The sequence below is a fragment of the Ranitomeya variabilis genome, chromosome 6, assembly GCF_051348905.1.
Source record: "Ranitomeya variabilis isolate aRanVar5 chromosome 6, aRanVar5.hap1, whole genome shotgun sequence".
Taxonomy (NCBI): domain Eukaryota; kingdom Metazoa; phylum Chordata; class Amphibia; order Anura; family Dendrobatidae; genus Ranitomeya; species Ranitomeya variabilis.
This window is the reverse complement of record NC_135237.1, coordinates 473,850,486-473,877,304: the sequence shown is the minus strand read 5'-3', so window position 1 is coordinate 473,877,304 and position 26,819 is coordinate 473,850,486. Positions and strand designations below refer to the sequence as shown.

Below are 26,819 nucleotides of genomic sequence, written 5' to 3'. Positions count from 1 at the left end.
ACCAATGGAGCTTCCCAGGCTATTAATATTTGCTCACAGCTGTATACTTAGCCTTTACTGGCTATTAAAATGGAGGACTTAAAAAAAAAATTACATAGGGTCCCCTATAATTAACAACCAGCAAAGGCTATGCAGACAGCTGCTGGCTGATATTAAAAGCCTAGGAAGGGGCCATGGATACTCCCCCCAGCTAAAAGCAGCAGCTCTCACACACTCCAGAAAAAGCGCATCTCTTAGATGCGCCAATTCTGGAACTTAGCCTCTCTCTTCCCACCTTCATTTTATTTTAAAATAACAAACACAGTTATACTCACCAAACGCCTATTCCACCCGAGCCCTCGATCTCCTGTATTAAAACTAAAATAGAAAAACAACAATATACCATACCTGTCTGTTGTTCTGTCCCACACTGTAATCCATGTCTTGGGGATAAACAGTTTTCAACCTGGACGGTGCTAAGATGCGACCATCCAGGCTGAGAACCATTGGTGAATGAGATGCTGCGAGCGCAGCCTCAGTGACTAGCAGTGACATCACTGAGGTTCTGTTCCCATCCGATCTGAACTGTGGTGACCTCAGTGAGATCCCCACAAGCACTGTGAGAAAGTCACATGGTGCAGAGGCGAGTTCACCGGGAAAATTTCACTGTGGTGAATTTCAACTGCAGTTAACTCGACTTTGCATCATGCGACTTTCTCACAGTGCTAGCGGGGATCTCACTGAGGTCACCGCAGTTACACCCAGCTGGAAACAGAGCCTCAGTGATGTCACCGCTAGTCACTGAGGCTGCGCTCGCAGCATCTAATTCACCAGTGGTTCTCAGCCTGGATGTTCGCATCTTTGCACCGTCCAGGTTAGAAACTATTTCTCTATTAGGTGCACCTATTCTGGTGCTCTGCCTGACTCTTCCCACTTGCCCTGTAGCGGTGGCAAGTGGGGTTCATATATGTGAGGTTGATGTCACCTTTGTATTGTCAGGTGACATCAACCCCTGAGGTTAGTAATGGAGAGGCATCAGTATGACTCCTAATCATTACTAATCCTACTGTTACACGGTAAATAAAGACACAGCCAGAATAAAGTCCTTTAATTGAAAAAATGATACAGACTCTTTTAATAATCCTAACTAAAACATACTTATGACCTTGCCTAATTCCATTGAAGCCCTCGTTCTCCTGTAATAAAACTAAAATAAAAAATCAACAATATACCATACCTGTTTGTCATTCTGTCCCATGCTGTAATCCATGTTTGGGGGATTAATAGTTTTCAACCTGGACGTTGCCAAGATGCGACCATCCAGGCTGACAACCAATGGTGAATGAACTGCTGCGAGCACAGTCTCAGTGACTAGCGATGATGTCATTGAGGTTACCTCCGGTCACTGAGGCTGCATTCCAAGAAGGGCTGAACTGCCATGACCTCAGCAACATAGGAAAAAGTCAGTGGTAATGTCAGCCACTGTGCTTGAACTGCAGTGAACTCAGTGACTTTTTTCCACGATGCTAGCGGGGATCTCACCGAGGTCACAGCAGTTCAGCCAGGCTGGGAACAGGAGAAAGAGGGCTTCAATGGAATTAGGCGAGGTCATAAGTATGGTTTAATTAAGATTATTAAAAGAGTCGGTGTCATTTTTTCAATTAAATGTCTTTATTCTGGCTGTGTCTTTATTTACCATGTAACTATAGGATTAGTAATGGATAGGTGTCTTATAGACACTTCTCCATTAGTAATCCATGGGATTGATGTAACCTGACAATACAAAGGTGACAACAACCCCACAAATATGAACCACACTTGCCACCGCTGCAGGGCAAGTGGGAAGAACCGGATAAAGCACCAGAATTGGCGCATCCAATAGATGTGCCTTTTCTGGGTAGCTGCGGGCTGCTATTTTTAGGCTGGGGGAGCTATATCCATGGCTCCTTACAAGCCTGAGAATACCAGCCTCCAGTTGTTTGCTTTAGCAAGGCTGTTTTTTTTTTTTTAAATGGGGGGACCCCATGCCGTTTGTTTAATTATTTATTTAAATAATTAAAAATACGGCATGGGGACCCTTCTATTCTTGATAACCGACCTTGCTGAAGCTGACAGCTGAGTGTTGCAGCCCCTAGCTGTGAGTTTTGCCTGGCTGGTTATCAAAAATTCAAGGGAACTTACGCCAGGTTTTTATGTACAGCACAGGAGCGGCTGGTGAATACTCCCATCCGCTGATCCTGCTCTCACTGTTATTAGCAGCAGCAGATGTCGGATGATGGCAGCAGTTGTCCCATCAGCTGACACCAGTGACTGGAGGTAAACGTTATACCTCCAATCACAGCTGAGCGTGGGAACCGCAACTCTCTGACTGGCAGGGATGATTTCACTGCCAATCAGAAGCGATATGCTGGTGTTTCCCATGCTATCACACAGCTTGGGAAACACAGACGTTTGTGCTGTGTATGTTCGGCTATATTCGTCGATGATTAAATCGGCGAATATGGCAAATTTGGTGATCGTGAGCCGAACCAAACATTTAAATATTCGCTCATCTCTAGTGTACACGTCCCGGCTTCAGAGAGGCGCACTGCTCATGGTCGGAAGTCTCTTCACACAGAATTTTTCTCTCTTTCTGTTTCTTTCTGTCTGTCTCTCTTTATTCCTCTGTGTATCCCTCTCTATTTGTCTGTGTCTGTCTTTCTGTCTGTGTATGTGACTCTGTCCATGTTTCTCTCTGTCTCTCTTTGTCTCTTTGTCTGTCTCTGTGTCTTTCTCTCTCTGTCTATCTCTCTCTGTATGTGTCTGTCTCTCTGTTTCTCTGTCTGTCTCTCTCTCTGTCTCTGTCTATATTTGTCTGTGTGTGTCTCTCTGTGTGTTTCTGTCTCGTTCTCTGTCCCTCTATCTCTGGCTCTCTCTCTATCTGTCTCTTTCTCTTTCTCCCTGCCACAGCTGCACACAGTACATCAGTGACTCCACTACAGCAGCACAGAGTATGTTAGCGACCCATGCCACAGCAGCACCGAGTGCCAGCAACTCCACAACAGCAGCACAGAATATGTCAGCGACCCATGTCTGAGACAGATGGAGACAGACAGAGACACACACACAGGACAGACAGATAGAGACAGACACAGAGAGACACACAGAGAGAGGCATACAGACAGAGACAGATACGCAGACAGAAACAAAGAGATACAGACAGAGAGACAAAGAGAGACAGACAGAGAGAGAGAGAGATTCTGTGGCCTGGGTCGCTGACCATACTCTGTGCTGCTGTGGCAGGGTCTATGGAAGGGGCTGTGTCTGTATTAGTGGTTGATCTAGAAGAGAGAGAGACACAGTCTATCTGTCTCTCAGTCTCTAGGATGAGGAACATGTTTGTGCTTCGGGGCGGCCTGTGGGCAGGTCTCTCCTTGGTCTTTCCTTGTTTTTTTGGCCTAGAGCACCAAGATAAGACTCTTCCTACAGTCCTGCCCCGGAGCACGGGCATATCATTAACTGAAAACTTTTATCACTGACTGCACAAGAACCACAAGAAGGATTTCTTCACCCCAAGTATAATTTTCATCAGTGTAACAACTCCAACATGACAGTGTCTGTAGTTTTTTTTAACATAATCTTGCTGACACGTTCACTTTAAATATGTGTCTACCAGGCGTGAACACATATTTAAAAGGGATCTATTCAGGATCCAAAAGAGGTGGCTCTTCTTGGTGAGTGGAGCCAATTGAGCCAGGTTACAAAAAAGAGCCCTACTGCACATCAGTACTGTTTGTCAACACATTTCTCACACTGAGCCTGTTCTAAGCTACGGTAGTGCTACCTGGTTATGATTGGTCAGCATCATTTTATATGAAGAATGAGATTTCATTGCTGGATGCAAACGTATAACACTGTAGTGTAATTCCAAGAAGAATGCAGTGTCAGCACTTACTGTAATGCATTTTGGTAGCAAGGAAATGATTCTTTAGAAGATTTATGAGTATGTTTATTTTACCGAAATCCAAGAGAGATTAAAGCAGCTTTCCGCGGTCTCACATTAGCTGATTTCCCACAGCTCTAGATCTCCAATTGGAAAAAAATGCCCTGAACCATTAAAAAGTTGCTTTTGATTAGTCTGTCATTAAAGAGTATCTAGCTGATTCTGTCATCTGAATTGCATGAGATTCAACTAATGTACAAGAAGTTTATAGAGGTTACAATCTTGAATTTTGATGAGAAACATAACTGCTTGATGAATAAATACACCAAGGAGAACTGTAGAAAATACAGGGGTAAGATAAAATTTGACCAAAAGAGCAGATTTTTCGTATTTGGACAACCATTGTTTGAACATTTTATGGAATGGCCGACATAAGACAAAAAATTAGATTTGCCAGATTGTAACATTTTGCCTGAAACTACTTACATTTGTCTTGGCCGAACTCAGTTCGATGATCTTCCACTTTGCAGAACATGAGTTTATTTTTTTTTTAAAATTGGCTTCCTGACTGGCCAGTGTTACCTCTTTTGTTGCTGGTGGGATTGTTCGCACTAACAATCCCATGATTATTTAATCTGATGCAAGGGCTTGCTTGACTTAATAACTCATTTATTCATTTCAGAGGTAGAGACACGGATACTATTGGCCCTCCTGGAATATACAGGTAAGAATAATGGCGGCTTTTATGATGTAATTTCGATCAGTAATTTCTAAGTTGAAGCTATGCATATTTATATAAAAAACATTAAATAACGTTACTGAAGTCTACACTTCTTTAGGTTTTTAAAGGATTTATATTGATATTTTAAATGGCTTTAAGCCACTGACGTCTATTCAAAGAAGCGTGAAAGTGTATCAAGAGATAAACTAATGTGAAGATCAGAGAACTAATAAGAACTAATGAATCCCATGAGGAAATGAGTAAGATGTAGGTAGAATAATTTAGAAATATGACTTTCATAGATTTTTACGTGGTAATTATAATATATTATACTTGCTATATCAGTGATATTTTACCAAAGTGACATATAAATGTACAGTATCGTATAAACAACAGAGAACAGCAGTGTAAATTGCCAATAAAAACAGATTTTCTTCAACATAATTAAAAAATATGCAAATAACTAGTATAATCAAGGTGACTGCTAACCACGCAGGGGTGGCCAACACAAATGTGGAGTACAGAGTGGTAAAAGTGCATACAAAATCTAGTGCACGTGAGGCCAGTAGTACATAAATAGTTATGTCCCTGTAGAATTATATGTCTGGCAGTGAATAAATTAATTAGAAGACAGTACTTACATGGATGAAACACTGGTTTGTGTGGCGTCCCCGCTTCCCCAACGCACGTTTTCACTTCTTTGTATATACAGTACCCGTCAAAGGTTTGGACACACATGTTCATCCAGTGGTTTTCCTTGTTCTTTTTGGAATGTGCACATTAGAGAATCAGACTAAAGGCAGCAAAACCGCAAAGGACACATATGGAAATAAGCAGTTAAGAAACTCGTAGAATATGTGTTAAACCTAGTAAAGTACCCCCCTTTTCTTTGACAGCTTTACACCCCCTAACAATTCAAAAAAGGAAATACAGGTACAAATGAAGAGCTACACTTCCTAAAATGTAATAAAATAATTGTTTTACAGTATCACACTTTTTATGGTTGAAGGTAGACATAAGTAAGAGTTCAACACATACCCTAACATGTTGATCCAGAAGAAGGCAAAAACCACATGAGTCAGATGCTAATTGCCCCATATTAGGGGAAAAATTCCTTCTGAAGTCAACATATGGCAATCAGACTAGTTCTCTGGATCAACATCCCATAACAGAATCTAGTACCCAGAACCTGTAATATTATGTTTTTCAAGAAAGGTGACCAGGCCCTCTTTGAATCTTTTTAGTGAAGCATCCATTACAGCATCGTGTGGCATGGGGTCCATTATCTCACTGCTCTTATAATAAATAATATGTCTGTGATAAACACAAATATCTAGACAACACAAATAAAAAAGACACTCATTGCAAAAGAAGCCGTTTCCTAGGCCAAAAACTGGCACTAGGATGCAACCCATATGAGCTTACACCCCCCTGGCATTCTCTCAAGCAGCAGAAGCAGGTCGTCACCTGGAATGGCTTTTAAACGGTGATGAAGGAGTTCCCAGAGTTGCTGAGCACTTTGTGGCTGTTTTGCCTTCATTTTGCATCAAATTAATTTCAAACATATCTCAATTGGGTTTGAGTCTGGTGATTGTGGAGGTCATGTCATCTGACGCAGCCCTCTGTCCTTCTACTTCTTGGTCACATACTGTAGCCCTTAGGCTCCATGCACACGGTCAGTATTTGGTGAGTGTTTCACCTCAGTATTTGTAAGCCAAAGCCAGGAGTGGGTGATAAATACAGAACTGGTGACATGTTTCTATTATACTTTTCATCTGATTGTTCCACTCCTGGTTTTGGCTTACAAATACTGAGGTAAAAAACTCACCAAATACTGAATGTGTGAATGTGGCCTAACAGCCTGGTGTTGCATTCTGAGTCATTGTCCTGTTGCAACACAAACTATGATCCCACTACGAAACAGAAGAAGGAGAGATTAGCACTTCCATCCGGAAATCTAAAAAGCCAGTAATCCTTTATTGGTAATCCATTAAAAATGAAGGAACGCAAGGGAAGATTTAGGGTAAGTTCACACAGGGCGTTTTTGCTGCATTTTTTTGCTGCTTTTTTATGCTAATTTTCAGCTGCTTTTTACAGTACCAGCAAAGCCTATGAGATTTCAGAAATCCCATGCACACACATTGGTTTTTTGTTTGATCAGTATTTTGTGCTTTGCTGCATTTTTTGGACATAGAGCGTTTTTGCTGCATTTTTTCACCCATTGACTTGAATGAGTGTTGAAAAACCACACCAAAAACGCAGGTATCATTATTTGCTGGGTTTTTGCTGCTGAAAATCCAAGGACATTAGCATGGACAAAGAGAAAAAAAATGAACCAAAAAAATGCACCAAATACACAACAAAACTCACCAAAAACGCACCTAACCCTGTATTTTTGACGTAGTTTCTTTCCTGCCAAGAAGATCAGGTTTTGCTGCAGAAAAAAAAAGCAACAAAAGCGCCCTGTGTGAACTTACCCTAAAACACGGGCGCGTTTCTGGTGTGTTAAACGCCTTTATTCATAGTGTATCGAACGAATAAGGGGATTCTCATTTTAAGTTGGGTGGAACCAATTACAAACGATATTAAAAAAAAGTATATTCAACCAATAAGTGAAAAACACCGTATCTATATACAAACATTAATCAAATTTGAATCAAAAGCAATATACATATAGAATAAATAATTTTTTATATTCATGCTCTGTGGATATTTTGCTTCAAGAGTTAATATATCCAAATTGCTTCACTTAAAGTGAGGCGTTTCTGTCAGCTGCCTCTTTTGGTAGGACATGCAACTCACTGCATGCCATAAAATCTTAAATATGTAGTGTTACCATTGTGCATGGTGACAAAATGCATCACAGCACCAGAGTAGGATCCTTTTTAGGCCAGTCTCACACGTCCAGATAATTCCGGTACCGGAAAAATCGGTACCGGAATTATCCATGTCCGTGTGCCCGTGCGTTTCTGTGGCACATCAGTGTGGCACACGTGCGACACACGTGTGCCGCCCGTGTGCCGACTGGGTACCACATGCACTGTGCAGGAGACAGCGCTAGAGATAAGCGCTGTCCCCCCCACGTGGTGCTGAAGCCGCCATTCATATCTTCTCTGCAGCAGCATTTGCTGTAGAGAAGATATGAATAATCCTTTTTTTTTTTGTTTCTCGTGTTTAACATAAAGATCCCTGTCCCCACCCCCCTCCCACCCCCTGTGCACCCGCCCGCTGTTATTAAAATACTCACCCGGCTCCCTCGCTGGTGCTGCTTCCTGTCCTGGCTGCACCTTCTACTGTATGAGCGGTCACGTGGGGCCGCCGATTACAGTCATGAATATGTGGCTCCACCTCCCATAGGGGTGGAGCCGCATATTCATTTCTGTAATGGGCGGCCCCACGTGACCGCTCATACAGGAGAAGCTGCGGCCAGGACAGGACACTACGAGGGAGGCAGGTGAGTATTTTAATAACAGCGGGCGGGCGCACAGGGGGTGGGAGGGGGGTGGGGACATGGATCTTTATGTTAAACACGAGAAACAAACAAAAAAAAGGATTATTCATATCTTCTCTACAGCAAACGCTGCTGCAGAGAAGATATGAATGGCGGCTTCAGCACCATGAGGGGGGGACAGCGCTTACTGTAGCGCTGTCTCCTGCATGGCACACGGACTGCACACGGACAAGGTCCGTGTGCGGTACGTGTTTTACACGGACCCATTGACTTTAATGGGTCCATGTAATCTGTGCGCTCCCACGAACACTGACATGTCTCTGTGTTTGGCACACGGAGACACGGTCTGCAAAAAATCAATGACATCTGCACAGATGCATTGATTTCAATGTGTCTACGTGTGTCAGTGGCTCCGGTACATGAGGAAACTGTCACCTCATGTACCGGAGCCACTGACGTGTGAAACCGGCCTTATATATATTGGCAAGATGTTCCAAAATTGGTTGTTTCAATTTTCTAAATGTGGAACCTATATAACGCACCGTGCATAGATTACATTCTACACAATACAATACATGGTGTGTATTGCAATGAATCCCTTGATTCTAATAGATAATATGTTGGATTCCAAATTTTAATTAACACATCACTGTCTGTGACACGTTCTGTTTTTTCATTTTCTGCTTGTAATTGGATGTTGGTGCCAAAATTCTCAGAGTTTGACTCATCAGAACACAGTACAGATTTCCAATAAACTAATGTCTTTTCCTTGTGGTGTTTGGCCCAAACAAGTCTATAATTCTTGTTTGTGGTCCCCAATAGAGGCTCCTTTGCACCAGTTTGACCATAAAGGTCTACTTTTCATTCATTCTCTCCTCTGGATAGTTGATGTTGAGATATGTCTGATTCTTGATGTTGGTGTACCATTTATAACGGCTGTTATCTGAAATCCTGTCAATTTGCATTTTCTAAGGCTAATAACTGTGATGAACCTATCCTCTGCAGCAGAGGTAATTTTTGGTCTTCATTTCCTAGGGCAGCCCTCATAAAAGCCAGTATCTTCATAGTCATTGATGATTTTCATGACTGCTCTTGAAGATAACTTCAAGTGTTCTGGATATATATATATACATATATATATATATACATATATATATATATATATATATATATATATATATATATATAAATTTAATTTGTGGTTTTGCTTCTTTAAGTATGAATCTACAATGTTCAACAAGTTAACAAGTTATCTACTGCATGAGTAGATGGGTCCAAACCTTTGAGAATTCCAGTAAAATGCATAAAAAGTATTCTACATGGGTAACAGATCAGTTTCTGTCACGCAAAGTGCCCTGTGCTATAGCCTAAATACATTGAAGCATGGGACCATATTGAAAATCGACATTGTCGCATCATGTATGAATACAATGTATCCCTTTGCAGACTAAAGTACATAAAAACTGAATTTTATCCAACTAATCATTTAAATATTAGTTAAAGAAGCTTCCCATGGTAGTTTTTTTCTTTAAATGTGTGTATATATGTAGGTAATGTAGTGTGACTGCATTAATATAATCACCAACTGCTGCTCTTTCCAGTTTCCAGCGCCGTTCTGCTCCTCTTCTCATTGACGTCACTGCGATCCAGACGCCCAGGATGGCTCTATTATCTATGTGTCAGCAGAAAGCCTCTTTTACAATGTAAGCAATGGAGCCTCATCCTGACACTCCAGAGACTTACACGGTAAAAGCCACTTCCAGGTCACGCTCAGAGACGTCACAGAGCAGAGGGGCGGATCGGGGCTGGATCCTGGAGAAAGCCGGAGTAGGTGAGTATATTAACACACTCACACTACACACCATACACATATACACACATTTAATGAAAAAAAATATTAACTTCCAACAGAATAAGAACAAGGAAAACTACTGTATAAACAGGTGTGTCCAAACTTTTGACTAACACTATATATGAATTGTACTATACAGTATATACGGTATTATAGATGGAACGTACGTAACTGGCCAAAGCCACAGAGCTTCCAAAAAACACAAAATTCTATTTGATGTCAATGATAATTGCTCACCCCACAAGAAACAGCCACTCCCATTACCCCAATAATTCAAAATAAATGTTATTATGCACCTTTAATAAGCACAATTAAAAAAGTGGAAAAGGAACACTCCAAACAAGATAATCTAAAGGGGTAAGTGATCCATATATACAATTTTATATGCATTATAAAGATGGATTTTATTCTATATGGATTGTATATACATATACAATGTCTCTGTATGCACAAGACAATCACAAAATAAAAGTCGTCTCACATGTTCATCGATTCAGATAAATCACATTTTTAAGTGCATAATGCAAGGTAAGCAAAACTTACACTGAAAATAGCAAATGCATTTCTAAAAAAAATGCATACATAAAGCATGATTAAATATATTAGGCCATAAGCGCTTAATTCATTATATATATTATGAGACACTGTAGGATTAGATTTTATAAAGTGTAATCTTTTAGACTATACTAAGGAAATGGTGATATTTATCAGACTAATACCCTACTGCTGTCTACGTATGCCTCTGCTTCCTCAAGGGGTGGATCCTTGAGGAAGCAGAGGCAAAACATACTTAGTGACATTTCCTGTTCTTTTCAGCAGCCACATCAGCAATAGACCGAGACTGACTCATTCATTTCTATAGTAGAGATTTCTAGGCATGATCTGATATGGGCAAATATTAGTGCTCAAATTATTCTGGCTGCAGGTTTTTGCTATGTACTCTAAGAGCAGCACGATGTAAGGGATGAGACATTGAGTCCAATGATGTGTCACTTACTAGGTTGTATATTGCTGTTTCAATACAATCAGTGTTTTATCAACAGGAGATTATCACTACAGGACAAACCGCCTTGTGCCTCTTGGTCCTACTGCCATTGATTAACAGCTTTCTGTCCATGTATAGTGTACACAGAAATCTGCCAATCAATGGTGTGTGTGGTAAAACAGGTCTCCGCATTCTGAGAACTAACAGATGTGCAGCAGAGAAAACTGTGATTGAAACAAAATGACAGCAAGCAGCCCAGCAAGTGACACATCACTGGAAGCAGGGACTCTGCCCCTACATCATGCTGTTCTCATACTAAAGCACAAAACTCTTTTTAATGTACGGTAGTTGGTAATATGAAAAATTGCAAACATTTTTATTTTTTATATATAGTTTACATAAAAATATGATTTAAGCATTAGATCATTTTCTGATGACACATTCCCTTTATTGAGAGTTGTGTGATTTATGACAGATTTTTCTTGCATTTGTCTCTGCAGATAGTGAAGTACAGCTGAGGAGAGATATGGTGTTTTGTCAGAGTATAGTGGCCACCATCTGTGCCTTCTCTGAACAGCTTATGGCTGCATTAAATCACATGTATGACAGCAACCGAGAATATGAAGTGGAAACACAAGAAGCCAGTAGAAGATGGCTGGAGCAGATTGCTAATGCCGGGGTTCTTTTCCACTTCCAGTCTCTTCTCTCCCCAAACATGGTAATGGCTATTACTTCCCTGCGTGTTACTAATAACTGGATGCTGTTACTGAAGATGACCTTTCCAAAATTATAGTAAAGTCCAAGCCCAGGAACCATTGTCAGTCCGCAGAGTGGAAGAACCTTTTATGGATAAGCCATTCAAATGTGACTGGTGGGAGGCATTTGAGCAAAATAAAGGGGGTGCTCCTTCCCCATTTTTTTTGCACAGGCACATTAGATTGGCTATGGTGGCTGTGAATCTGATAGTGTTGCTCAAATAAAGCTAACACAGCTGCAGCACAAGGCACAACTGTATGTATGGTGCTGTATCTGTGTAAGCAAGACGGTCAGAACGTCTAGAATCAAATTGTATCGTCATCAATATTTTGAGATGTTTTTCCCAGAATGGACGCGAATCACCATCTCATATGCTCAAATACTGCACCATTCACATACACAAGACCCCCATTCTTATGATCGGTGCGAGGTGCAGCAGCGGTGGGACCCTGAGCAATCAGTGAAATATCAAGTATAGGGTTCTACTATCTCTAGTACCAGAAACCCCTTTAAGTTTGTTTTGAAAAGATTTGCTGTACAGACGGAGAGCATTATGGGTATTCCTGACTCAGTAAATGGAGGCTTATCAATAGGATATGCAATCAATTAAAGGGGCTTTTTATTTACTCACACTCCTCGGGTCCAGGGTTGTCTCTGCGACGTTCTTCCTGTTGTGTGTTGTTGTCTACAGCCCTGAGTCACATTGATAGCGCTGCAGCCAATTAGCGAGCTCAGCAGCGCTTCCTGAGCAGACGGCATGATCTGCTAAGCTCACTGATTGGCTGCAGCGCTATCAATATGATGTCAGTGCTGCAGATAATAACAGGAAATGGAGGCAGCAATGGAGAGTCAGCACCGGACCCGGATTAGTAGAGCAAAGTGCATTTTATTTATTTATTTTACACAAACTGCTCCTGGGGACAAGGGTTTTCTGAAAATGCAAATGCCTTTAATGTTTGGTAGAAATCCAACCTCCTGGACTGCATGATGTTGTTCCCGACCATCTACTGCAGCGCTGCTTTATTCAAGTGAATGGGACTGGCTGTAGATCTCAGCAAAGCTGACTAGCTGGGAGAAACTGTGAAGAAGACAAAGCCCCGAGGAAGCACTGAGGACCAATAATAATAATAATAATAATAATTTTATTTATACAGCGCAAACATATTTCGCGGCATTTTTCAATTTAGCGAGGACATGTACATACATTAATGACAATACAAAGTAAGTCATAGCTCAGCAGTTGTAGGAGGGAGGGCCCTACTTGTAAGCGTACAATCTATAAGGAAATAGGGGGAACACAATATATGGATTGTTCTTGTTATGTGCAGTCCAGCCATCATTATAATAGATAGAGGTTATCATATAAGGCTACATGATCCGGTCACCAGCCAGGATCTAAATGGTTACCAAGTGCTATTGGGCGCATGGCGGACGTGGAGACAGAAGAATAGGAGGACCAGATTCTGAGGAACATTTACAGAGGGGACAGGGGAGATTAGTAGGCCTGTCTAAAGAGGTGTGTTTTAAATACACTCTTAAAAAATATGGGGGCTGGGATAGTGCATTCCAGAAAATTAGAGCAGAATGAGAGAATCTTGGGAGACAGAAGTGGGACGTTTGGATTATGCAGGATGGTAGTTTTAGATCAGTTGTAGAACTGAGAGTATGGGTAGGGTGATGGACAGCAATGAGGGAGGAGATATAACGCGGAGCAGAACTGTGGAGCGCTTTGTGGGTGAGAGAGATAAGTTTGTATTGTACTCAGTAGCGAATAGGCATTTCATTCACAGCAAAAATGGAGTTCCCATAGGTCGGATGATCATAAAAGGGGTTGTGTCACTATCAAAAGTACATTTTAATCAACAGATCTTGTAATAATAATAATTTCCACAATTTGATGTGTTTAAAAAACTGTTCCTGTGCTGAGATGAGATAATCTTATAAATCTTATAATATTAAAAATGTGCCGAGTGTAATAGCTGTGTCCAACTGTGCAGGAACAGGTCGGATATACCACAGCTACTGGCCAGGGGAGGAAGCAAAAGACTAGACAGACATTACAGCACAGGATCACAGCTGACTCTTTCTTTGAGGTAAAATATTGTTTAAAAACAGGCTGGGAAATGTTTTATGATTCCCTGCTGTCCTGTCTATATCCTCTCTTTTGCTTCCTCCCCTGCCCAGGAGCTGTGGTATGATCAGACCATGTCCCTGCACGGTAAGACACGACCATTACACAACACACAGCAGGGACACATGTATAAGATTATCTCAGCACAGGAACATTTTATTTAAACACATCCATTTGTAGAAATTATTATTAATCCAAGATCTATTCATTAAAATATACTTTTGTTTGAGACACTTCTGTTTTAAGTGATCATATACCTTAACGATACATCATCATTTACTGAGGTGGAATACTTCTTTAACACTTTTCAAGCAAAAGGGTTTTGCTACCGTTTTTCTAGTTTAGGGAATATTTTTTTCCCTTAACGTAATATATGATAATAGATTTTTTTATTTTTCTTTTGACTGAAATGAAATCTTTTGTTGGTTGGATTTGGCAGATGTTCTTCATAATGTTGTGAATGTTTCAACAAGCAGTTTGTAAAAAAAATGAGAGATTGATAGAAGAGCAAATAAATGACTGTTGCGTTCGATAAGCACGTGTACCAACTGATACCTAATGGCAGTATTCATCTTGTATTTCATTGTTCTGGTAGCCTCCATTGTGCGTATTATGAAATGCCCTATAATGTAATACGGTTCTTCTAATCTTCACTTCCACACTGCCATTTATTATGCTGATTGTGCTTGTGTTATTGGATTTATATTAATTCTTTATATGCATTGCTGTGTGGGCGTATTATGCAGTCGTTTTTCATCTCCTGCTTCCGACGTTTCTTTTCTTCTATAGACAGATGAACAAGCTATGCTGGAGGACTCACTTGTTGCTCTGTTCGATTTGGAGAAGGTCATGTTTTACTTTAGAAAAGCAGAAAACGGGCCACAAATTGCAAGTATGTATTAAGATGAAAAATCAGTAATAGGGTATGTGCACATGTTAAAAGGAACAACCCTACTAAGCCATCTATATGAAGACACAAAAGAGCATAGTATAACCAAAAACACTCAGTTTAAAAAAATCACAGTAATCCGCAAGTGCTAGTAGAAAGATGTAAAGAACAGGGTATTTGGTTGATGCGTTTTTTGCAAAAAATGTATACTAAGCTGCTCCACCATATGTCAAGGTATACCCATATCAGAGCAGTCCTATCTGATGTATGCAATCCCTATCTGATATATTTAAAACCTGATCATCTGTATATTACCTGTGTGAACAGGGTTCAGAGAGGAAAAGTCCATGTGGACATGCTGAGTGGCACAGCTTTTGTGCAGATAGCCCAAGAGGAGTGGTGGGTAACTCCCCAGTCTTGTAGACACAAGAGAACAATTATGGTAGCAGAAATGTATGTCATCGAAAGTTGAAAAAAAAGTTACATTGATATCTGCGATCTGATGTCTTGTTCCTTGAGAAATCCATGTTTTTCTTATGTGTGAATGTGCTATTCAGCCTATGTGCCGGACACTGATCTGCATGGGAATCTGCCTCCAGAGATTATTTGAAATGAAAGGGAGATTTACCCGTGTGAGATGTGAAACTAGCACAGAACTGTACAACTGAACTTTGTCACATAACAAACACATTTGCTGCAGCTCTTGAGCTCTGCTTTCCTGTAACAATATTGCAGCCCTGTCTGCCTGTGAGATGGAAGCTGAGAGGAACCTTCAGCTGTGTCAGGTATCATCACACACAGCTCCGCAGCGAGATCAGGAGAGCAGAGAGCGGCCATTACTCAGCACACTGATAACGACCCCTGTTGTGGATTCTGTTTTTGGGCTCCCTCTGGTGGTTACAACTGGTACTGGGTGACTTTGGTGGGTTGCGGTTTCTGGTTTCCACCTGTCCATCAGAGGCTGGGTGTTTCCTATTTAACCTGGCTTCCCTGTCATTCCCTTGCCGGCTATCAATGTTCTCAGATGTTCTCAGTTTGGTTCTGACTACCTGCTTCCAGATCTCTCAGGATAAGCTAAGTTATGCTTTTCAGTTGTTTTGTTTTTTGTCCAGCTTGCTAAATATTACTCTATGCTAGTTGGAAGCTCTAGTGGGCTGAGGTGCTCCCCATGTGCCATGAGTTGGCACATGGGTGCTTGTAATCTCAGGATGGTTTTTGATTAGGGTTTTTTGCTGACCGCTCAGACCCCTTTTGTATCCTTCTGCTTTCTAGTTATAGCGGGCCTCGTTTTGCTAACTCTATTTTCATATCTATGTGCGTGCCTTCCTCTCATTTTCACCGTCAATACATGTGGGGGGGCAACTATACCTTTGGGGTTTATTTCTCTGGAGGCAAGTTAGGTCTTTATTTTCTCTGCAGTGCTAGTTAGCTCTTAGGCTGGCGCGAGGCGTCTAGAATCAACGTAGGCACGCTCCCTGGCTATTTCTAGTTGTGTTTGTCAGGAGTAGGGCAGCGGTCAGCCCAGGTTCCATCACCCTAGAGCTCGTCCGTTATTTTAGTTATTTTTGCTTGTCCAGTGCGATCCCCTAGCCATTGGGATCCATAACAGTATAGCCGGCCTACAAAGTGTTAATTGTTTGGGCTGAAGCAGGAGAAAAAGAAGTGTTGAAGGGAAATTTTTTTTTTTTTTCCCTCAGAGTTTTGCTGCCTAGCCTTTAATTGCTGTCTAGCTGCTTCTTACCTCCTCTTAACCCTTGAATGGCTCTGACCTTAGCTGTTTAACATGGATGTCCAGAGTTTGGCTTCCAGCCTGAATACTCTCGCTGCAAAAGTTCAAAACATACAGGATTTTGTTGTTCACACTCTTATGTCTGAACCTAGAATTCCTATTCCAGAGTTTTTTTCTGGAGATAGATCTACCTTCCTGAATTTCAGGAACAATTGCAAATTGTTTCTTTCTTTGAAATTTCGCTCCTCTGGAGACCCTGCTCAGCAGGTCAAGATTGTAATATCTTTCCTGCGGGGCGACCCTCAGAATTGGGCATTTGCATTGGCACCAGGGGATCCTGCATTGCTCAGTGTGGATGCATTTTTTCTGGCACTGGGATTGCTCTATGAGGAACCTAACCTGGAGATTCAGTCTGAAAAGGCTTTATTAGCCCTCTCTCAGGGGCATGATGAAGCGGAAGTATATTGTCAAAAATTTCGGAAATGGTCGGTACTTACTCAGTGGAATGAGTGCGCCCTGGCTGCAAACTTCAGAGATGGTCTTTCTGAGGCCATTAAAGATATTATGGTGGGGTTCCCTGCGCCTACAGGTCTGAATGAGTCTATGACTATGGCCATTCAGATTGATCGGCGTTTGCGGGAGCGCAAACCTGTGCACCAGTTGGCGGTGTCTTCTGAACAGGCACCTGAGACTATGCAATGTGATAGAATTCAGTCCAGAAGTGAACGGCAAAATTATAGGCGGAAAAATGGATTGTGTTTTTATTGTGGTGATTCAGCTCATGTTATATCAGCATGCTCTAAACGCACAAAAAAGGTTGATAAATCTTTTGCCATTAGTACTCTGCAGTCTAAGTTCATTTTGTCTGTAACTCTGATTTGTTCACTGTCATCCATTTCCGTCGATGCCTATGTGGATTCGGGCGCTGCCCTGAGTCTTATGGATTGGTCATTTGCCAAACGCTGTGGTTTTAGTCTGGAGCCTCTGGAAGTTCCTATTCCTTTGAAGGGAATTGACTCTACACCATTGGCTATGAATAAACCGCAGTACTGGACACAAGTGACCATGCGCATGACTCCCGTTCATCAGGAGGTGATTCGCTTCCTTGTACTGTATAATTTACATGATGTACTAGTGCTTGGTCTGCCATGGTTACAAACTCATAATCCAGTCCTGGATTGGAAAACAATGTCTGTGTTAAGCTGGGGATGTCAGGGGGTTCATGATGATGCACCTCTGATTTCAATCGCTTCATCTACTCCTTCTGAGGTCCCTGCGTTTTTGTCTGACTATCGGGATGTTTTTGAGGAGCCTAAGCTCAATTCGCTCCCTCCTCATAGGGATTGTGACTGTGCTATAGAATTAATTCCTGGCAGTAAGTTCCCTAAGGGTCGTTTATTTAATCTGTCAGTGCCAGAGCATACTGCTATGCGGAATTATATTAAGGAGTCCTTGGAAAAGGGACATATTCGTCCATCTTTGTCCCCTCTGGGAGCAGGTTTTTTTTTCGTGGCTAAAAAGGATGGTTCCCTGAGGCCTTGTATAGATTATCGCCTTCTGAATAAGATTACAGTCAAATATCAGTATCCATTGCCATTATTGACTGATTTGTTTGCTCGCATTAAGGGGGCTAGGTGGTTCACTAAGATAGATCTTCGCGGTGCGTATAATCTTGTGCGGATAAAGCAGGGTGGTGAGTGGAAAACCGCATTTAATACGCCTGAGGGCCATTTTGAGTATTTGGTAATGCCTTTTGGACTTTCTAATGCTCCTTCAGTCTTTCAGTCCTTTATGCACAATATTTTCCGTGAATATCTGGATAAGTTTATGATTGTGTATTTGGATGATATTTTGGTGTTTTCTGATGACTGGGAGTCTCATGTTCTACAGGTCAGGAAGGTGTTTCAAGTCCTGCGGGCCAATTCTCTGTTTGTGAAGGGCTCGAAATGTCTCTTCGGAGTCCAGAAGATTTCTTTTTTGGGGTACATTTTTTCTCCTTCTACTATTGAGATGGATCCCGTCAAGGTTCAGGCGATTTGTGACTGGACACAACCTACATCTGTTAAGAGTCTTCAGAGGTTCTTGGGTTTTGCTAATTTTTATCGTCGGTTCATTGCTAATTTTTCCAGTGTTGTTAAACCTTTGACTGATTTGACTAAAAAGGGTGCTGATGTTGCTAATTGGTCTCCTACGGCTGTGGAGGCCTTTCAGGAACTTAAGCGCTGGTTTTCTTCTGCTCCTGTGTTATGTCAACCAGATGTTTCACTTCCTTTTCAGGTTGAGGTTGATGCTTCCGAGATTGGAGCGGGGGCGGTTTTGTCACAGAGAAGTTCCGATGGCTCGGTGATGAAGCCATGTGCGTTCTTTTCTAGAAAATTCTCGCCCGCCGAGTGCAATTATGATGTGGGTAATCGGGAGCTTTTGGCCATGAAGTGGGCATTTGAGGAGTGGAGTCATTGGCTTGAGGGTGCTGGACATCGTGTGGTGGTCTTGACTGATCACAAAAATCTGATTTACCTTGAATCTGCCGTCTGCCAGGCGTCTGAATCCTAGACAGGCTCGTTGGTCGTTGTTTTTTTCTCGTTTCAATTTTGTGGTTTCATACCTGCCAGGTTCAAAGAATGTGAAGGCAGATGCTCTTTCCAGGAGTTTTGTGCCTGACTCTCCTGGAGACTCTGGGCCTACTGGTATCCTTAGGGATGGGGTAATATTGTCCGCCGTCTCCCCAGACTTGCGACGTGCATTGCAGGAGTTTCAGGCGGATAAACCTGATCGTTGTCCACCAGAAAGACTGTTTGTTCCGGATGATTGGACCAGTAGAGTCATCTCCGAGGTCCATTCTTCTGTGTTGGCTGGTCATCCGGGAATATTTGGTACTAGAGACTTGGTGGCCAGGTCTTTTTGGTGGCCTTCCTTGTCAAGGGATGTGCGTACCTTTGTGCAGTCTTGTGAAGTGTGTGCTCGGGCTAAGCCTTGCTGTTCTCGGGCCAGTGGGTTGTTGTTATCCTTGCCTATCCCGAAGAGGCCTTGGACGCACATTTCCATGGATTTTATTTCAGATCTCCCTGTCTCACAGAAAATGTCCGTTATCTGGGTTGTGTGTGACCGCTTTTCTAAGATGGTTCATTTGGTACCCTTGCCTAAGTTGCCTTCCTCCTCTGAGTTGGTCCCTTTATTTTTTCAGAACGTGGTTCGTTTGCATGGGATTCCGGAGAATATCGTTTCTGACAGGGGATCCCAGTTTGTGTCTAGATTTTGGCGGACGTTTTGTGCTAAGATGGGCATTAATTTGTCTTTCTCGTCTGCATTCCATCCTCAGACGAATGGCCAGACGGAGCGTACTAATCAGACCTTGGACACTTATTTAAGGTGTTTTGTTTCTGCTGATCAAGATGACTGGGTTGCCTTTTTGCCACTGGCCGAATTTGCCCTTAATAATCGGGCTAGTTCTGCTACTTTGGTTTCTCCTTTCTTTTGTAATTCGGGGTTTCATCCTCGTTTTTCCTCTGGTCAGGTGGAGCCTTCGGATTGTCCTGGAGTGGACGTGGTGGTGGACAGGCTACATCAGATTTGGAATCAGGTGGTGGACAATTTGAAGTTGTCTCAGGAGAAGGCTCAGCAGTTTGCTAATCGCCGTCGCCGTGTGGGTCCCCGACTTCGTGTTGGGGACTTGGTGTGGTTGTCTTCTCGTTTTGTCCCTATGAAGGTCTCTTCTCCCAAGTTCAAGCCTCGGTTCATCGGTCCTTATAAGATCTTGGAGATTCTTAACCCTGTATCTTTTCGTTTGGATCTCCCAGCATCGTTTGCTATTCATAACGTGTTCCATCGGTCGTTATTGCGGAGGTATGAGGTGCCCGTTGTTCCTTCGGTTGAGCCTCCTGCTCCGGTGCTGGTGGAGGGAGAATTGGAGTATGTTGTTGAGAAGATCTTGGATTCTCGTGTTTCCAGACGCAAACTCCAGTATTTGGTTAAGTGGAAGGGTTATGGTCAGGAGGATAATTCCTGGGTGGTCGCCTCTGATGTTCATGCGACTGATTTGGTCCGCGCCTTCCATAGAGCTCATCCTGATCGCCCTGGGGGTTCTCGTGAGGGTTCGGTGACCCCTCCTCAAGGGGGGGGGTACTGTTGTGGATTCTGTTTTTGGGCTCCCTCTGGTGGTTACAACTGGTACTGGGTGACTTTGGTGGGTTGCGGTTTCTGGTTTCCACCTGTCCATCAGAGGCTGGGTGTTTCCTATTTAACCTGGCTTCCCTGTCATTCCCTTGCCGGCTATCAATGTTCTCAGGTGTTCTCAGTTTGGTTCTGACTACCTGCTTCCAGATCTCTCAGGATAAGCTAAGTTATGCTTTTCAGTTGTTTTGTTTTTTGTCCAGCTTGCTAAATATTACTCTATGCTAGTTGGAAGCTCTAGTGGGCTGAGGTGCTCCCCATGTGCCATGAGTTGGCACATGGGTGCTTGTAATCTCAGGATGGTTTTTGATTAGGGTTTTTTGCTGACCGCTCAGACCCCTTTTGTATCCTTCTGCTTTCTAGTTATAGCGGGCCTCGTTTTGCTAACTCTATTTTCATATCTATGTGCGTGCCTTCCTCTCATTTTCACCGTCAATACATGTGGGGGGCAACTATACCTTTGGGGTTTATTTCTCTGGAGGCAAGTTAGGTCTTTATTTTCTCTGCAGTGCTAGTTAGCTCTTAGGCTGGCGCGAGGCATCTAGAATCAACGTAGGCACGCTCCCTGGCTATTTCTAGTTGTGTTTGTCAAGAGTAGGGCAGCGGTCAGCCCAGGTTCCATCACCCTAGAGCTCGTCCGTTATTTTAGTTATTTTTGCTTGTCCAGTGCGATCCCCTAGCCATTGGGATCCATAACAGACCCCTACATGTAAAATAATCCCTGGTGGCAGATTCTTATGCAGATCACTGTGCATGTCATAGTGCAAAATAGCTCATTTACATATAAGAAAGAACAATTCTATGGAACAAGACATCAGATCTCATTTATCAAGCTATCATTGTATTCAGCTGCCTATGACCTACATGCCCATATAGATGACTTAGAAGGTTTGATCCTACTAACAGAATCCCTTTAAGTATTTGCTGCATTTTTTCCCAGCGCAGTTTTGTCATGAAAATTTAAGGATTTCCTACTACCAGAAAAATCAATTAGATTCTTGAAATATCATTCGCATATTGTTTATTTTACCTTGCAGATTTGAAGCAGCTCCAATCTCTAGCATATCAATTCTTTCAATGTTTTTGTAGTGTTTTTCACCTATTCTAATAAATGGGGAAAAAAATGCATCAAAGATGCATGTAAAAAAAAAAATCATAGACAGAGCAAACATGCTGTAATAATGTGCATATTTTATGCTGTGTTTTTCCTGGCAACAATTAACATAATTACATTAATTTTTACATACAATGTAAAAAATCTAATGTTAAAAATAATAAAAAAAATAATAAATTGTGATATTCTCACCTTCCGGCGTCCCCCGCAGCATTCCCGCTCCTTACGATGCTCCCGGCAGCTTCCATTCTCAGCGATGCCTCGCTGCAATGACCTGTGATGATGTAGCAGTCTCGCGAGACCGCTACGTCATTACAGGACATTGCCGCAAAGCATCACTGGGAACGGAAGCATCGCGAGGAGCGGGAACGCTGCGAGGGATGCCAGAAGGCGAGAATATCATTATTTATTAGTTTAATTCTTTTTTTTTTTTAACAATTATATGGCTCCCAGGGCCTGGAGGAGAGTCTCCTCTCCTCCACCCTGGGTGCCAACTGCACATGATCCAATTACTTCCCGCATGGTGGGCATAGCCCCATACGGAAAGTAAGCGGATCAATGCATTCCTCCCCGTGATTCTGCACAAAGAATGAACATGCTGCGTTTTTTTCCGGAATGCGATTCCGCCGCGGAAAAAAACGCAACATGTCCACAAAAATTGGCCGGGTTTTGGTAGATTTGCAGTGGTATGATACTCCTTCCATTTCAATATGATCGCTTGCACAGTGCTCCTTGGGATGTTTAAAGTTTTGGAAATCTTTTTGTATCCTAATCCAGCTTTAAACTTCTCCACAACAGTATCACGGACCTGCCTGTTGTGTTCCTTGGTCTTCATGATGCTCTCTGTGCTTCAAACAGAACCCTGAGACTATCACAGAGCAGGTGCCTTTATACGGAGACTTTATTACACACAGGTGGATTATATTTATCATCATTAGGCATTTAGAACAACATTGGATCATTCAGAGATCCACAATGAACTTCTGGAGTGAGTTTGCTGCACTGAAAGTAAAGGGGACAAATAATATTGCATGCCCCACTTTTCAGTTTTTGAATTTCCACAAAAATTTAAAATAACCAATAATTTTCATTCAACTTCACAATTGTGTTCCACTTGTTGTTGATTCTTCACCAAAAATTTACATTTGGTATCTTTATGTTTGAAGCATGATATGTGGGAAAAGATTGAAAAGTTCCAAGGGGCCGAATACTTTCGCAAGGCACTGTCTATATATTATGCACTGTAATAAAGAATAAAAGGTTGCAAGGTTACAAAGGTCCTTATATCCTTTAAATGTCAAAATGTCTTGTAAGTGCGAGTGGTAACAGAAAATCGATTAGACCTCATTACTGAGGTTATATAAAGAGTTTACTGGGTGAAATGAAAGACTCTTCTATTCCCATTGGCTAATTGACATGGCGGCATTAATGCACCAAATTCTCTATTCCGGTACTGGAATAAGTTGTGATAATTACTGAGCATATCACCATCTTTGATTGTAAATACCATACTGCATATAATAGTTCATAAGTAAAGATTATGAAAAAGAATTTCATTTAACCGATAGAGCTTATTAAAGTCCAATGCACTTATTGCATGCACCATAATGCAAACATTTATAAAAGAGGTCCTCTTATAGGACATCCATTTGGTGCTACACAATCAATCTGGAGATCAGCGTGACTGGACTATAAAGCCGATAAACTATCACACTCTGCTTTTGTATGAGAAATTACTAACGCATTTCACTTGTATTCTCAGATGTTCCTATTACCTATCAGGCAGAAGGTAGCCGACAAGCTCTGAAAATTTACTTCTACCTAGATATTTATCATTTTGAGCATCTTCCACAAAGGCTGAAGAACGGAGGAGGATTTAAAATTCATCCTGTCCTTTTTTCTCAAGGTGAACACTTTTTGTTTTTATATTTTCGTGCCACAAAAAAAAGATAGGGCTTGTATTCTGAAAATTGGATTATCATTTCCTGTGATTTGCACTTTACTTGTAACTATAAAATAACAAACTACATTTTTAGGTAAGAAATATTAACTCCATGTAAAAAACAAACAAACATTTGCTGCACTGACAAAAGACCCCTTCAAATTATAGAAAGGTTTGCCAAACCCAACAATTCCAAATGGACCTGCCGACAATAGATGATCGATGATGTCAGGGGTTAGAATGTTGACGGTGATATTGTTTATCTTACTGGGAAGACAAGTTGTCTCCATAGGTATCAGGTAGCAACTTAGGGAATCCATACACTTTATATCAAAGTTGATGAGACAAATGTTCTTTTGTTTTTGACCACTTACAAACTAATGAAAGTTGTTAAACATTGTGTTAGTTTTTTTTGTTCTACACTGGCTGTGTAATTGGCCAAAAAAAATTCCAACATTGTCTGATATAGCCTGGAATGTCACTGAGGCCATCGCCAAACCAATGACCATTCTACCAACAAACCATAGTTTGTCAGGCCGTTTTCTAATGTTCATGGGTTCTTTACTTCTCTCCTTCTATTCATTACACATCAAATTTCACCAAGTCTAGCACACATGTGTCAGGGGATAGTAAAGTTAAAGCCCAAATGAGCACAGAGCTGTTAATCTTCCTCAGCTCATTATAAAAAATGCTGAAATAGTTTTCTATAGCCATCATTCATACAATCTACTAGCTGACTATAGTCCTCTAGAGGTCTACTACCATAATCTCTAGCAAGGAAAGTTGATCTCCTGATTTTAAAGCAGAATTTTTGAGAACATTTTGTGAAAATTGCTGTAATCATGTATTTAAGCTAAGTTGACATCATATTTTAGTATCCTTGTAAAATGTCTGTTTGATTATTTTTTCAAATAGATTAATTATCGTAACTGTGGATTTTCAATGGGACTTCCTTCAAATATCCATTTGTTTATATTTCATAAGTTTCCATCAGGATTGGTCTTTTGAACATGACCAACAAATCGATCGTATCAAAGACTTTCAATTGGGCACCCGGCACCCATCATAGTAAAAGGGTTCTTCTAATCTTCTATTTTCAGGAATTCACTCTCCCCCGCAACTAGTTTCCTGCTTTGCTGGGTATGGTGCACTCCTGAAGATTGGCAGTTTGTACCAGTAACATGGTCACCTGATTGGTTGAATCCATATGCTCTCCCAGACTTTTAGCAGAGACAGCTTTGCCTCTTCAGCATGGGAGAAGCACAGGGGACTGAAGCTGGTCAGATACAGAGATCTGGCCATCTTCATAGTGGCACAAATATTCCTCAAGAGCCACAAACAGATCATGTTTTCAGGTGTTACACGTCACCAGGACTTTATCACCTTCCCCTATGGCCACTGCCCTCTGTTATTCTCCATGGTGTGCTGGCATTAGGGGAAAGAAAACTGGGCAATTGCCCAGGGCCCCACACCTTTGGGGGCCCCCTGCCTCTACAACAAGAGATGCACTGATTATAGCATTAAAGCAATTACAAAAATAAAAAATACACATATTTGGTATTGCTGCTTTCATAAAAGTCAGGTCTATCAATATAAAAAGTAAATTAATCCAATCAGTAAACGGCGTAACAAGAAAAAAATCGAAATGATTACATTTTTTTGGCCTCCGCAACATTGCAATAAAACTCAATAACAGGAGGTTAAAACATCGTATCTGTCCCAAAATTGTATCACTAAAAACATCAGCTAAGGGCACAAGAAATAAGTCAAAACACTGCTCCATATCCCGAAAAATTAAAACATTCCAGGTCTTGGAAAATGGCGTCAAAAATTAATTTTATTTTTACAAATTTCAGAATTTTTTTCAACTCTTCAATAAAGGAAAACTATATACCGTATTTTTCGGCATATAAGACGCACTTTTTCCCCAAAAAAATTGTGCGGAAAATGGGGGGTGCGTCTTATATTCGGAATGCAGGCTTACCGGCATTGTGGCGGCGACAGAGGTGCGGGCATGATGTGGCACGGTGAGCTGTATGGCGTGAGCAGGTCCCATCCATATTTGAGGTGAATCCGCGGCCCGGTATTGATGGAGAGCAGCAGCGCTGGTGAGTTACGGTATTTTCCGGTGGCGGCGGCCATCTTGCTGAGGCCGCGCATGCGCAGATTCACTACTCTGCGTCCCAGGGCTTCAGGAAAATGGCCGCGGGAGGCCGCGCGTGCGCAGATGGAGATCGCGGCGGCCATTTTCCGGAAGCCCTGGGACGCAGAGTAGTGAATCTGCGCACGCGCGGCCTCAGCAAGATGGCTGCCGCCACCGGAAAATACCGTAACTCACCAGCGCTGCTGCTCTACATCAATACCGGGCCGCGGATTCACCTCAAATATGGATGGGACCTGCTCACGCCATACAGCTCACCGTGCCACATCATGCCCGCACCTCTGTCGCCGCCACAATGCCGGTAAGCCCGCCGCCACCAGGAAAACCACCCAGCTCTGCTGCTCTCCTTCACTACTGCTGTGGCGTCACCTCAAATGTGAAAGGGACCCTGGCCGCTGCCACCTGAGGAAGTGACCGCATGTCTGCCACCGCCACAGCAACCTCCCCATGGACACCAGGCCATGGCGTCGCCCACCTAAGCAGGATGGGACCCTGCTCAGGTGCATGCCGTTCCGCCCACCGCACCTCAGCATCACCTCACCTCTGCCACCACCATGCCTCCTGTGACCCTGCTCTGCCACTGCCTGCCCTCAGGTAAGAGATTTTAAACTCGGACAATAAGACGGACCCCCATCTTATAAAAAAATCTTTTTTTCTGCATTTTTCACCCCAAATTTGGGGTGCGTCTTATATTACGGTGCGTCTTATATGCCGAAAAATACGGTATATTTGTTATCTTTGTACTCATCCTGACTTGGAGAATCATATTACTAGATTAGTTTTACTATATATTGAACAAAGTTTAAACTATGTTATGGAATGAATGTTGTCATTTAAAAGTATAACTTGTCCCTCAAAAAAAATAACCCTCATATGTGGACAGAAAAATAAACTATGGCTCTTGGAAAAAGGGAAGGAAAAAACAGAAAATAGCCCAGGATTTTGGAACACCGGGAAGGGGCTAAACAATTCAAATTTAACTTAATTGAAGTAGATGATCCTATGAAAACGTTTTTC

The 26,819-nt window shown here is 42.0% G+C and overlaps 1 protein-coding gene across 1 annotated transcript in view; it reads left to right on the top strand.

Moving 5' to 3' along the window:
• PREX2 (phosphatidylinositol-3,4,5-trisphosphate dependent Rac exchange factor 2) overlaps positions 1–26,819 on the top strand; it is a 487,967-nt gene that overhangs the window by 356,891 nt on the left and 104,257 nt on the right. The window contains exons 31-34 of the mRNA XM_077270643.1: positions 4,584–4,625; positions 11,411–11,628; positions 14,587–14,689; positions 23,462–23,605. Coding sequence (XP_077126758.1) covers positions 4,584–4,625; positions 11,411–11,628; positions 14,587–14,689; positions 23,462–23,605 — 507 coding nt within the window. The remainder of the gene's footprint in view (positions 1–4,583; positions 4,626–11,410; positions 11,629–14,586; positions 14,690–23,461; positions 23,606–26,819) is intronic.